The sequence below is a fragment of the Rhincodon typus genome, chromosome 20 (genome assembly GCF_021869965.1).
Source record: "Rhincodon typus isolate 14 chromosome 20, sRhiTyp1.1, whole genome shotgun sequence".
In the NCBI taxonomy this organism is placed as follows: Eukaryota; Metazoa; Chordata; class Chondrichthyes; order Orectolobiformes; family Rhincodontidae; genus Rhincodon; species Rhincodon typus.
The window spans coordinates 24,483,866-24,498,327 of NC_063351.1; the positions used below are offsets into that span (position 1 = coordinate 24,483,866).

General features: G+C 37.9%; 1 protein-coding gene across 1 annotated transcript in view; it reads right to left on the reverse strand.

The window, feature by feature from the left end:
• The window catches only part of LOC109919487 (dedicator of cytokinesis protein 1-like), a 344,368-nt gene that overhangs the window by 241,596 nt on the left and 88,310 nt on the right, over positions 1-14,462 (reverse strand). Inside the window, exons 10-11 of the mRNA XM_048609182.1 lie at positions 4,141-4,222; positions 1,556-1,691 (exon numbers count right to left, since the gene is read on the reverse strand). Of these exons, the coding sequence (XP_048465139.1) occupies positions 1,556-1,691; positions 4,141-4,222 (218 nt within the window). The remainder of the gene's footprint in view (positions 1-1,555; positions 1,692-4,140; positions 4,223-14,462) is intronic.

Genomic DNA, 14,462 nt, shown 5'->3' on the forward strand with positions numbered 1-14,462 from the left:
AAGTCGTTTTTTGACAAAATGAGATCCAATTGCCTTCAATTCACTTATCCTGCACATATGTGCTTTTTATTTATAATGCAATGTGTGCAGCAAAAGTCCAATATTTTATTTCAAACAGCTCCTGATAAATTGAATAGTATTAGCAAGGTTTAATGCTGCATTCTGATTTATGAATTCAAGTAGAAATAATCAGATCGACCCTATGCAGCACTGAGTCTGATTGTGCTAATACAGCCTGTCCTGTCTTCCAAATAGCAAATGCTAACATGCATTTGTTAAGTACAATTAATGGTTCATTGAGTTCTTGCATGGCATTCTGTTTAATACTTGAAATCCCAATTGAAATATTAAACAAATTAAACTTTATTACTGCCATCTAATATTCACACAAATAAAACAATTTCTCTCAAATGTTAATTTATACTAATCAGATTTTTAAAAGCTAGCAATTCTTGAAACTACTACTGCTCAAAAGTTTGAAAGGGTTCAAAACAAAAATAAATGATGACTTCTGAAAAAAAATATATAAGTTATGAAGCTTTTGAGATGGCAATTAAGTTATTAATGCTTTCTCAGTAGTCCAACTACTGGACCCCTTCCTTAAGGAATCATGCAGAAAATTATTTAAGAACCAGTTTACGTAAAACCATAGCAAACAAACAGCTTTTACAGAAGACATCATACAGAAAGTACGTTTTGAGAGGCCACTTGAAAAAAGTTACAATTTATAAAGTGCAATCTCATTTCTTTTATAGAAAGGCAAAATATTCCCAGATATGAATGACCAATAGTTATCCATACAAATGCCTTTTATGCAATATTCTGTTTTTAGTAATTATAATTGTTGCTAGATACTGACAGCTCCCTACTGAAAACCACAGATCACTTATATTCTGTGAAAAATTTTAAATCTTATCAAAATATAAAATTTGCATCCACGGATAGAAAGATAATTGAAGAAATATGATAAATTGATTATCATTTGTTATTACTAAAATAGGTTTAATGCAGAATGGTTATAAAAGTCATAATCCACATGGCAATGGTGTTATTCTGCCGCACACTTTAGGTATTCAGTCAACTGTACTCAAGCGTTTTGGTATTAGTGAAGGGACAGCAAAAGATTTAAGTGTCAGTTGAGCTTAGATTTCTTGAACAGCTCTTCTACCACATTTCTTGTTTACATATTGAAATGCATTGATGCTAAAATACAGAAATAGACCCAGTCAATCCACATCTCACTGTATTATTTACCCTGTTCTAATATGCATTCATCGTATCTCCTTCCATTTGGCTACGCAATCAGCATATTTGAATTACTTACTCACTTTGTCAACTGTAGATTAAACACTTAAATGCCTGCATATTATTGGAAAATGCTATTGATTACATGCAAAACCCTCAAAAATGCACATTTCACATATACCCCTACTAGTTGTAATGTTTAGTAAATTAATTGAAAATTTGAAAGTTGCTCAAAGAAAAATAACATTTATATTACTCAATAGTCCAAATTTAGTTATTTATATATTTTGTGTTTTGACCGAGCCTTTACCTGCCACTCCAAAGGGTCTTCTCAACCCTGTAGTGAATTTCTTGGTATTGTTGTCTTTCAGCTCCATGCGACCCACTCTGATAATTTGACACACAAAGCTAATTTTTTCTCTCTTAAGATCTTTGCTGCCAAGATCCTACGCAAAAATAGGAAAATATGGCAAATAAAATATTCCAGTTCAAATGAGACATACAGACACATTCAAAGTATATAACCTCTCTTTTCCCTTCACAGGTGCTGACTGCTATGGCAATCTCACCTCTTGAGTCAGAAGGTTCCAGTTCAAGTCCCATTCCAGGACTTGAGCACAAACAGCAAAGCTGAAAGTCCGGTGCAGTACTGCACCATCATATGTGCTGTTTCTCGGCTGAGATGTTAAACGGGTGGCCTCATCTGCTCTCTCAAGTGAGCGATAAAAGGTCCTTGGCAATGATTCAAAGAAAAACAGAGTTAGGCCAAAATCCTAGCTAATATTTATACCTCAAATCAACATCACTAAAACAGATTAGCTAGCTACTACCACATTGTTGTTTGAGGGCTTGCTGCACACAGATTAGGAGCCGCCTTTCCTACAATTCTTCAAAGACTACACATCATAATAACGAATGGGGTGAAATGTGTTTTTGTGATATATCCAGTAGTTATGTATGGTGCTAAATAAATGCACTTTGTGAACTTGTAGCGTTTTTTTAAATTTGAGCAAACATACTCACTTTACACAAAATAGCTTTTCATTTAAAAAGTCTAAATGCATATTCTACTTAAAATATAACATTAAGGTTGATTTTCTTTTCCATTGATTGTCTGAAATAACACCTGACATTGCTTTCAGCTAACTAATTATACATTTTACCATGGGATTAAAACTTAACCTGCGCAGTCATTTGAATTAAGCACACAAAATTATTTTGGCAAACAAACTCTTCGCTTACAATAGAGTCTTTAAAAGCCCTTAATATTTCATGCTAAGCAGTAAAGATCACCTTAGCATGATGAGTTTAAGACTGATGTTAAAGGACAATTACATCTAAGGAAATGATGCATCTTCACAGATACACATTTGAGTCAAGTCTAAGCCAGCTTGCTGTACTTAGCACAGCACAGTAAGTTTTATTACAAAAATGCAACTTGAAAATCAACAATTTGATGAAAGATTTTTTTTTCTGCAAATATCACAGCATGGTCAAGGCTGCATCTTGCAGATCCGTAAACCAAGGGACCTTGATCACCATAAGAATTGCATAGTGGTCAATCCTAACAAGGGCAGATGCATCCATGAAAGACAGACTGGTGAGGGTCAGATGAAGTAAATTTTTGCCTCACTGGTTTCTTCATCACCTGCCATAGACCTAACCCAGCAGATACATCCTTTAAGACTCAGCCAGCTCAGTCAGTAGAAGACTGCTTGCGTCACTTTAAAATTGGATATTGAAGACCCCATCTCGAGTACACTCAGTCCTTCTTGCAAAAGGTGCTCAATATGGAGAAACAATGATTCGTCAGCTGAGGGACTGTGGTATAGGGTACTAACTAGCAAGAGAGTTTCTTGCCCATATTTCACCTGATGTTGTATCTCTCTTGGGGCAGACAGTCAATGTTGAGGATTTCTGGGTTCACTTTCTTTTGACTGTACAGCACTCTGCTGCTATCTCTGATTCCTGCCTGTTGGACAGGACATACCCAGAGATAGTGATAGAGGATTCTGGGACATTGTCTCTAAAGTATGATTCAGCATGTATGACTGTTTCAAGATATTCTTGAATAGTCTTGTGGGACAGGTGCTCCCATTTTAGTCTGGTTCTCCAAAGGTTAGTGAGGATCAATTTATAGGAGTTGACTGGACGGACAAACAAACCTTTAAAACTTCCAGTTTCTAGGACAATACTGGGTAGTCTGTCCAGTTTTATTCTGATTTGACTTCACATAATATTTAATACAAAAATGGCTGGCTAGGTCTCTGCAAGGGAAATTATGAGTCATATATGGGTCAGACCAGGTAAGGTTGTGAGGTTTCTTTCCAGGAGAGACTTTTGATAATCAGAAGTATTTTTATGATCATTTGGTTGTTTCATGATCACTATTACTTAGACTCGCAATTTGTTCCAGATTTAATTAAGTGAATTTAAATTCTCCTGGCTGCCTTGTCTCATGAGCAACAGGCCAGCATAACCACTTTGCTGCAATTCCCTACTCTCCTGAACGGAAGAGCTTTAATTGTATCATGACAACCTCAAGAAATTGATCAATGAGCATAATGTATGTAAACTAAATGGCTGGCTAGATGCAAAATTTGAATTTTTTTTAAAAATAATTCTCTAGTTGTACAGTCTTTTTTTAAAAACAAATATCAGATTGTAACACTTTTAAAATCTTCCAACCTAAATCTAACCAGATAAAGCTTATGCAAAGCTTCAATCACATTTCTGTCTCTTAACCAATAGCAAGGGATTAATTACATCATAATCCCTGGAATGTCAAATTAAGTTAAAGTGAACAATCAGAAAAAAAAACAAACATACCAGCACTAAAACTTTATCAAACTACTACCCAACTAGAAAGATTTGAGAAAGGTGAAAATAGCTTACAGTAAACACAGCTTTTAGGTTGTTTAGTCGGTCTATGTCTTTTGGAAGGCCCGAGCTTGCCCATCGCACTAGATAGTTCTCACTGCAGAGGAAAAAATAATTTTTATATTTTGATGCTCCTGACAAACACATGTAGTCCTCACTACACCTACTATCCATTAGTAAATAACACTGCAAATGAAAGTATGTATTCCTATCAAATTAAAACCATGATATTAGACTGACATTCTGCTAAAATGAACTGTGGAATGCAAAACCATATTCAAAATATAATCTCTCAAGTTTATTAACACTACTTCACAGTAGGCATGTATTCAGAAATGCACATTTTAAACGTACTTTCAATTGCTATCCCAAAAATGCACTTTATTTTAGAAAGCAAAGCTAGGAAACAAAACAAGCAAGGACCATGGGTGAGAACAATCATGAATTAATCCTTTAATTAAATTAATGATCGAGTATTTTGGAATTGCCTGGGACATGCAATTACAAAGCCCAGTAACTGGCTATTTGACCCAACAGTTCAATGCCAATGTTTAGGCTTTACCAGAGACTGCTTCATCTAATCCCATCAATACATCTTCCTATTCCTTTCTTCATCACGTGCTCATGTCTAGCTTCCCCCTAAATGTATCTTTCCTACTTACCTCAACTACTTCTTTTGGTAATGAATTCCACATTCCAACCACACTGGAGGAAGAAATGTGAGTATTACATGTGAGTCCTTATTAAAGGTCCTTTTTTTAAATCCAAGTATATTATGTCTTCTAATACTACCTAGAAGAATGAGCTGTAATCCAACTGAAGTATACAAGATTCTGATGGGCTTTGACAAGGTAGACACTGAAACATGGATTTACCTAGCTCTGGCACCTAAAACAATAGAGTACAATCTCAAATTAAGTGGTTAATCATTTAGAATTGCAATGAGGTGAAAACTCTTCAAAAAGAGTTCTGCATCTTTAGAATAGTCTACTGAGGGTTCTGGATGCACTATGTATATTTAAAACTGAGAGGACAGACTTTTGGTCACCTCAGAGAATCAAGGAATAAAAGGAAATAGCCAAGAGAATGAAGTTGAGGCAGGATTATTCAATGACAGAACATGGTTGGACAGACTGTGTCACTTATTGCTGCCATTTCTTAAGTGTTTATATTGTATTTCCAATTGATTCAATAGAAATTGTTCAAGAATGCCCTTTCCTCTTGAATGCCATTCTGACTACTCTTTATTATGCTTTCAATTTCTAATTTCTTTTCATACATCTTTGAGTAAGGATTTCATAACCTTTCCCATTATCTGCATGAAGTTAATTGGACTATAGTTCACTTGACTTGCTCATCACCCCTTTTAAATAAAAGGTATTATAAGAGTTGTTGGTTACTCATTTAACATTATTCCTTTCTCTAATGAATTTGTATGTATGTGTAATAGCTTCACTGCTATCTCTCCCCTAACGCATTCCCACATACACGGATGCAATCCATCTGGACACTGGGTTATATCTTCTCTAACACTGATTTAAGTTTTCAATTATCTTTTCCCCTTTTTAATCTTGTATGTGTCTCCGTTGTTTTTTTGATCTCTTTTTAACCTCATGCATTTCTAATCTCACTGGCAAACACGAAGAGAAAGCAACCGTTACACTTTCGTAATTTCACTGACATCACTTGAGTTATTAAGCATGTCCTTCAACCGGATGACTCTTTTGTTATTTGTGTAGATCCAATAACGTTTATTTCTATATTCCTTAATGACTTAATTTCTGTCTTCCTAATTATTTTTTAAGACTTAGCATTTTATGTAGCTTTTGTTATCCTCTCTTTTGTGGTATGTTTTTTTTTTCCCCTTCTTCATAGAATCCCTAGAGTGTGGAAACAGGCCATTCGGTCCAACCAGTCCACACCGCCCCTCCGAAGAGTATCCCACCCTGACCCATTCCCCTACCCCTGCATTTCACATGTCTAACCCAAACATCCCTGGGTACTGCGGGCAATTTAGCATAGCCAATCCACCTACCCTGCACATCTTTGAACTGTGGAAGGAAACCGGAGCATCTGGATGAAACCCACGCAGACACAGGGAGAATGTGCAAACTCCAAACAGACAGTCACCCGAGGCTGGAATCGAACCCGGGTCCCCGGCAGCAGTGCTAACCACTGAGCCACCGTGCCGCTTGCTTTTGCATTTTACTCAGATTTCTCCTAGATTCTATTGACCAATAGTTTAAATTTTCCCACTGCTATTCTATTTCTTTGCCTACAAGAAAGGCGGGATAGGCGGAGTCTTCTTCCATTGGAATTTAGAAGGTTGAGGCGATCTGGTTGGGGTTTATAAAATAATGAAAGGTATGGAGAGAATTAATGGTAGTTGTCTTTTCCCTAGGATGGGTGATTTCGAGACTAGTGGACATAGTGAGAGGAGAAAAATTTAAAAATGACATGAGAGGCAAACATTTTACAGAGAGGATGGTTCGCCTGTGGAATGAACTTCCTGAGGAAGTGGTGGATGCAGGTACAATTATAACATTTAAAAGACATTTGGATAGGTACATGAATAGGAAAGGTTTGGAGGGATAAGAGCCAGGAGCAGGCAGGTGGGACTAGTTTAGTTTGGGACTATGTTCAGCATGGACTGGTTGGACCAAACAGCCTGTTTCCGTTCTGTAGGACTCTATGACTTTGACAGTTTATTTTCCATGAATTATTCACATCTCTTAAAACCAGTTTTGATAAAAACAGGTTCTCACTTGGATATCAAAACCATCTTCTCTCAGCCCAAATTTCACTCAATATCAGCAATCCAATTTAAAAGTCAAGCTTACTATGCATTGAGACTTGGGCTTGGCTCTAGAACACATCATCTCTATTCGTACATTTAATTTTCATTCATTTTCTTTTAATGAAACCTTCCCATCACACATTTACTCTACCTAACCGGTGTCTCAGCTCAGGTGCATTGAGCCTTATCTTTATTCTAACCTATCATTGCATCTCAATTTTCTTTTCATTCTGCTGCCATCCAAGTTTCAAACTATATTTAACATGTCTAGGGCTATCTTGTTCTTAAGGCCACTAAGCTGCACTTCTCTCTCACTAACCTCAACACCCGGGAAAGTAGTCCACCGATTTAATGCTTTGTTCTCATCAACGTGTATCATAAAACCATGAAGAAGGTTCATTCATTTACAAACAAAACTGCTGCCATCCACATCTGCAGTGTGAATGATTGCATTAACCTCTTGCCATTTACCATTTACAAAAGTCTCAAATAGGTTACGGAATCCGCAACATACCATTCCTAAATATGGTAAAGGGACCAGAGGGTGTACATTCCTGTTTGTGTGCAGTACCAAGCTTAGGGGCACAATAAAAAAAAAATTGTGTAAATAGGACCAAAAAGTTACAAAGGGATAGAGACAAATTACGCGAGTAGAAAAACTGAAACAGGGAGTAAGTGAGGAAATATATCATCATCTATTTTGATTCCCAGGAAGACAAATTTGAATACTTTAAGGTGAAAGATTAGGAATAATGGAGGAACAAAGAAATTTTGATGCACAAGTCACTAGAAGTTGGTGCACAGGTACAAAAAGCAGCCAAAAAGACTATTAAAATGGTGGCTGAAATACTGAGGAGAGAAACGATAGTACTCCATATGGGATGAAACTGCTGCACTATCTTCAGATTCTGGCATCCTACCTCAATGAAGGAAAGAAGTTGGAAATTTGAGGATGCTGCTCACAATCTTCCGAGCTTCCTTAACTATGACATTGAGCTAAAGGGCTGAAGGGATGCAAATATTACAAAGCTATTCGGCTCAGTTGGCTGGAAAGCTAGTTTGTGATGCAGACAGAAGCCAACAAAACAGGTTCAATTCCTGCAAAGTGAGGTTACCACGAAGGACTCTCCTTTGCAACCATTGCCCTTGGCTAAAGTATGGTGACCATCAGGTTAAACTAACACTAGTCATCTCTCTAATGACAGAGCAGCTCTATGGTCTGGTAAGACGATCGCAACTTTACCGCTAGCTTACTCAAATAAAAGGGAAAAAAGGATAGACTTAACAATTAAAAATTGGTCAATTTAACATCATATTTGGAAACTTGCATAAACTATAATCCAAGAGAAAATTAACAGCCACAAAGACAAACGTGAACCAAAGGAGCAGATTATTTTAAGGGCAATTTTATTTTATTAATTTGATAACATTTTTGATGAAACAGCAGAGAGAACGGATGAGGACAGTGCAGTTACATTTTCTATCTGACTTCAAAATGAGGTTTGATAAAGTATTACATGTCAGACTTGGTAGTAATACAAACTATGATGCAAAACAGATAGGGCAGGCTGGAGGCATGGAGCGCAGCAGGGATGGTTGCTGGACCAGGGACTGGTACGCGCAGTCAATTGCTTGCAAGGCCAGTCATTCTACGTGTGGAAGCTCCCTACGCCGATCTACTGCCATGTAATGTTTATCCTTTTAACTTTATTTCTAATTTCCTTATACTATGAATCACCAAGGTAATGTATATACTCTTCCCCTTATTTCTCTGTTTAGTATCTCAGTTTTGTATCTCGGTAATTTGTACCAAGATAGAGCCATGAGGGGCGACATTGTAAACTTTTCACTGTACTCTTGTACTTCTGTACTTCAGTACACGTGACAATAAACCTAATTCTAATACCATGAATATAAAGTTGATAGGTTATCAAAAATAAAAAGTTTTGGTGAATGGCTATTTTCTGTACCGACAGAAGGTATGAGTGGGGTTTCTCAAGGATCAGTCATACATCCACTGCTGCTTTCAATATACATCAATAGTTGAAACCCGAGGCGAGAGGCTCACTGGTACAAGTTCATATTATTAACATACGCAGATGATATAAAACTTGGAAATGTGATAAATGGTACAGAAGACAATTTGGACTTCAAGAGGCCATAAGACAGGTTAGCGGAATGAACGCATCGCAAATTAAATGCAATACTGAAAAGGGCAGCAATAACTTTTGCAAGCAAAGAGTGTACAATATGATACAATTTTAAAAGGGCTTCACAACAAAGAAACTTGAGGGCATTGGTGCACAGAACCATGAAGGTGGCAGGAGAGGTTAACAAAGCAGTTACTAAAGTTCTGATTGGGATCCTGGGCTTTGCAAATTGATTAAAAAAACACAAACACCAGGAGGTTCCATATCATGTCCACATCTAGCCACGCAATTTCTAGAACAGTGCTAGGGCTTTAGGAAGAGTAGAAAATATATTCACTAAAATAGCTGCAGCAATGAAAGATTACTGTTATGGGGACAGACCGAAGAAGCGGAGGTTATTCTCCAAACAGCCGGAAAGGCTAAGAGAAGAACAGGTGTTTAAAATCCTAAGGGGTTTATATAGAATAAATAAAGAGAAGCTGATTGCAGTGAGAAGACAAAATGAGGAGACTTTTTTTTAAAAAGCAATGAATAGCTAGGATTTGGAATGTGCTGTCCTAATTGAGTGATGGTTATGAATTCAAACAGAACCCTCCACAAGAGTCGAATAAATGTTTGAATGTAAAAGTAAATTGCAGGGACTAAGGGATGGAACGGAACAGGAACGTAGGTCCAACTGGATTGAAAACAAATTTGCTGATAACACAAAGTTGGGTAAGAAAGCAAGTTGTGAAAGGACAAAGAATCTGCAAAGGAATATAGACTTGTTAAAGTGAGGTCAGTAAAAACAGGGCTGTTGGTCTATAATATGGGAAAATGTTAAGTTATCCCACTGGAAAGAAGTGGAATTGTATTTCCATGGAAACAGACTGCAATATACAATGATATGGAAGAATTTGAGTGTCCTTGTATAAGAAATGCAAAAAGTTAGCCTCAGCAAGTAATTAGAGAGGTGTTATGCCCAAAGAGAGAAAGAGGGATCCTAAACTGCTTTATTAAAAGCTTTATAACGTTTAAGTTTATTTTTAAACAAGTGATTCTTGTAGATTTTAAACTGTCTGTGATCAAACTCAGTGAAGAAGTTAACTGCATCCAGAAATTTCTGGCTATTACCAGGACAAAACAAAACTCATGAACTCCTGCAAAGTGACACTACTTGTATTGTTTGAACATTCCAACCAAGCCAATACAAAGGACTAGTAGGTGAGATGCTTTCCCCAAGAAAACCTGAACAAAGAAGACAGTCAAAGCCCAAAGTCCAGGTGAAGTAGCACTTTACCTGCACTTCACACAATCTAGTCTACTGCATTTGCTGCTCAGTGTGGTCATCCTCTACATTGGGAAAAACGAAGCGTAGACTAGGTGACTGCTTCGCAGAACACCTACGTTCTGCCTACAAAAATGACCCTGAGCTTCCAATTGCCTACACTTCAACATACCACCCTGCTCCCTGGCCAAAATGTGCCTCAGGCTTGCTGCAGTGTTCCAGTGAAGCTCAGCCTAAACTGGAAGAACAATACCTCAATATTCCATTTGGGGATCCTGCAGCCTTCTGGACTCTATCAGGTTCAATAACTTTAGGGGTTGAATTTCTCTATGTCCTAGTCCGCACCTCCACACACCGGACCTTGTGATCACATAGTCTGCTATTACACATAATCCATTGTTAGCCATTAACATTCTCCATTAACAGCTATTCACCCTCCTAGCCAGATTGTTATCCACTCCTTTGTCTGTCCAACTGTTCACTCTCTCTCTCCCTCCCTCTCTCTTTGGGCACTATCCACACCTTTCACTTACTCCTTTTCCCCTTCCCCCACCCTATCTTCTACATAAAAACCGACATTTTCCTATCTACCATCAGTTTTGAGGAAGGGTCACCAGACCCGAAAGGTTAACCCTGATTTCTCTTCACAGCTGCTAAGCGTTTCCAGCAATTTATGTTTTTGTTTGTGATTTACAGCGTCAGTAATTGTTTCGGTTTTTAACCGAAGCCCATTACCGCTTGACTTGGTGTGAACGTCCCTCATGAACTGGTTCAAAACAGAATTGTTTCTAACAAGGGTAACATCAAAACGATCACATTATCTAAGTGTTTCAATTCAAAACTCCAGTCACATGACAAACTGTTAGGTTATTTGAACAGAAAACAAAAAAATGCTGGAGATCACAGTGGGTTAGCTGGCATCAATGGAGAGAAAGCAAGCTAACATTTTGAGTCTAAATGACTCTTCATCAGAGCTGAGGGAAGGAGATGGTGGATGGTGGAGTCTGCTGGGGGACAAAGGATGTTGATGCTTCATACTTTCTTCCCCCAGCACTCTAACCCCTATTATCCCAAATTATTGCATAAACGTAGCCCCCTCCAGACTTCATGTCAGCTCTGATGAAGAAGTCATCTAAACTGGAAATGTTAGCTTGCTTTCTCTTCATGAATGCTGCCTAACCCGCTGTGATCGCCAGCACTTTTTTGTTTTTTGTACAGATTTTTAGTATCTACAGTAATTTGCTTGTAGGTTGTCTAAACCACCTTTAACTGCACAACTTTAACGTTTGTCTATCAATATGTCTGTAATACAAAAACAGTTAGCAGCACCAGGCTTAGTTAAAAGCCTGATCTGATCTCAATATCTCTTAAATGTTTGATTTACGAAAATAAACTTGTGTTTCACCCGCAAAGTGAACCAATTCCCAACATACAACCTACTATACCTTCACCACAAATTCGATTTGATGTGTCCTCCTGCAGACTAGACATCCGAGCACAGCTAACTGAAAAGGACTTCAACCGGGTAATAATTTCCTGAGCACGTGAATTCACAAAACTAATTTTGATATCCTTCACTTTAAGTAATTTCTAACTTGTAAGTTCTTTATATTCTTTTGCTGGTCTTTGCATGAATGTAGTTGTGAACCACTCCCCCTGGTTTTGAATGTAGCATTATACCCTATTTTGCTTTAACCCTAAAGGATTTTCTTTGGCCATTTTAAAGTGAACTTCACAAATACAGCTTAAGGAGACAGATGAAGGCATTAAATTTGATGTAGTCTACTTGAACTGACATTAAATTTAAGAGCCCATACGATCCAAGGAAATTTGGCTAATTAGATTTACAATTGGCTAAGCAGCAGGAAGCAGAGGGTGATGGTTGAGGGATGTTTTGCCAACTGAAATCTGGGGTCCCACAGAGATCAACGCTGCGATCCTTGCTGTTACAGGCTCATCAGATGGGTCAGGGTCAAACAGAATTCAATCCAAAGAAATAGGTGGTGATGCTCTTGGACAGGACAAACAAGGCAACAATACATGATGAATGGTAGGACCCTGGGAAGCACCAAGGGGGATTAAAGGGCATTCATGTATACCGGTCCTTTAAGGTATCATACAGGTGAATAAAGTGGTTAAGGCAGCATAGAGTATAATAGCCTTTATTAGTTGAGGCACAGAATTTAAGAGCAGGGAAGACCCTGTATAACACATTGGTTAGGCCACAGCTAGAGTACTGTATGCAGTTCTGGAAACCAAATTATAGAACAGAAGTGATAACACAGGAGGCGCTGCAGGGGTGATTTACCAGGATGTTGCATAAGCTGCAGAGTTTCAGTTATGAAGGGATATTAGACATACTGAGGTTGTTTTCCTTAAAGCAGAGGAGATTGAATTGGGACATGATTATGTATAAAATCATGAGGGGCACAGATAGGTAGCCAGGAACAAACATTTTCCCTTGATGGAGGGATCAATGACCAGGGACATAGATTTAAGGTAAGAGTCTGAAAGTTAAGAGGAAATGTGAGGCAAAACCTTTTCATCCAGAGGTTGGTAGGAATCTGAAGCTCACTGCCTATAAGGGTGGTAGAGGCAGAGACCTTCATAACATTTAAGTAGTACTTAGATGTGCACTTACAAATCCAAGACATACAAGGCTATGAGCCAAGTGCTGGAATGTACAATTAGAATTGTTAGATGCTTGTTTGTGACCAGCATGGACACAGTGGGCTGAAGAGCATCTTTTTTCTATGCTCTAAATCGCAATGACCACAGCTTACTTTTATTGAAGAAAAGAAACCTTGAACACCACCTCTCTTATAGACAGAGGCAATAATGAGAATAATTTCAATTTGTCTCTCTCTCTCTGATCTATGACAAAGACAAATGGAACGTTGGCTTTTATTGCAAAGAGGATGGGTCAAAAAAGGAGGTCATTCCAGAACTGAATTGGGATTTGGTAAAACTGCACCTACAACACTACGTGTGGTTTTTGGCTCTATTTCTAGATGGATATACAACATTCAAAACAGTTCAGAGAATGATCATAACGTTGGCTGTTGGAATGAAGTGGTTTTCTAATGAACAAAGGTTGAGTAAGGTGGGTTTATACTTTGTGTAGTTTAGAAGAAAAGAGGTAATCTCATTGAAATACAAAAGATTCTAAGGTAGTTTGCTTCACAGGCAAATAAAGGGTGTTTCCCCTCGCGGGGAAATCTAAAAGGAGGTCACTTAGAATATGAGGGTCTCCTATTAAAGATGTTGAGAAGAAATTTCTCTCTCAGAAGGTTATTAGTCTTTGAAATTCTCTATCACAGAACAGCTGAGCCTGGGTTATTAAACATATTCATAGTTGAGGTGGACTGAATTTTGATCAACGGTGGAGTCAAGGGTTACTGGGACAGGCACCAAAGTAGAGTTACAACCACAATCAGATCAGCCACAAACTTATCAAAATGGTAGGGTAGGCTTAATAGGGCAATTGGCCTAGTCTTGCTCATTAAGTTTGACAGGCCTCTATCTGTGCTGTAGCATTCCTCAATTCTATGGTGTTGGATTTGGACTGCATACAGCAAAGAACCCAGGAGAATTGTAGCAAAGATTAAAAGGGAGAAATTGGAAGTATAAATTGAAAAACCTTGACATCCATTTCTTCGAAGTTAGATAGTTCAGAACTGATCTAATTCAAGTGTTTAAAAGATAAAGACATTTGATAGGAAATACTTTCTCGGTGTTCACTCTATGATGGATAAATCTAAAACGAGAGTGCAAAAGGAGGAACATTAGAGCAAAGCCATTCAGGACAGAAATTTTCGTATACAGTTAAAACCCGGAATTTCTACTCCAAAGCTGTTGATGTTGGAGAAACTAAAATATTCAAGATCAAGATGGGTACATTTGTGTCAGGTAAGCTTATCAGCGGAAATGGATCAAAGACAAATAAGTGGAGACAAGTTTGAATTTTGCATTTGGTCACGGAATGAAAGAGTCACTGGCAAACACAGCATTTATTGTCCATCATTATTTGCACTCAAGAAATTGGTGGGGGTATGCTATGTCTGTGACCCGCTGCAAACCATGATCAACCATCATAAAATAGAACAGTAGAACAGGATTCACT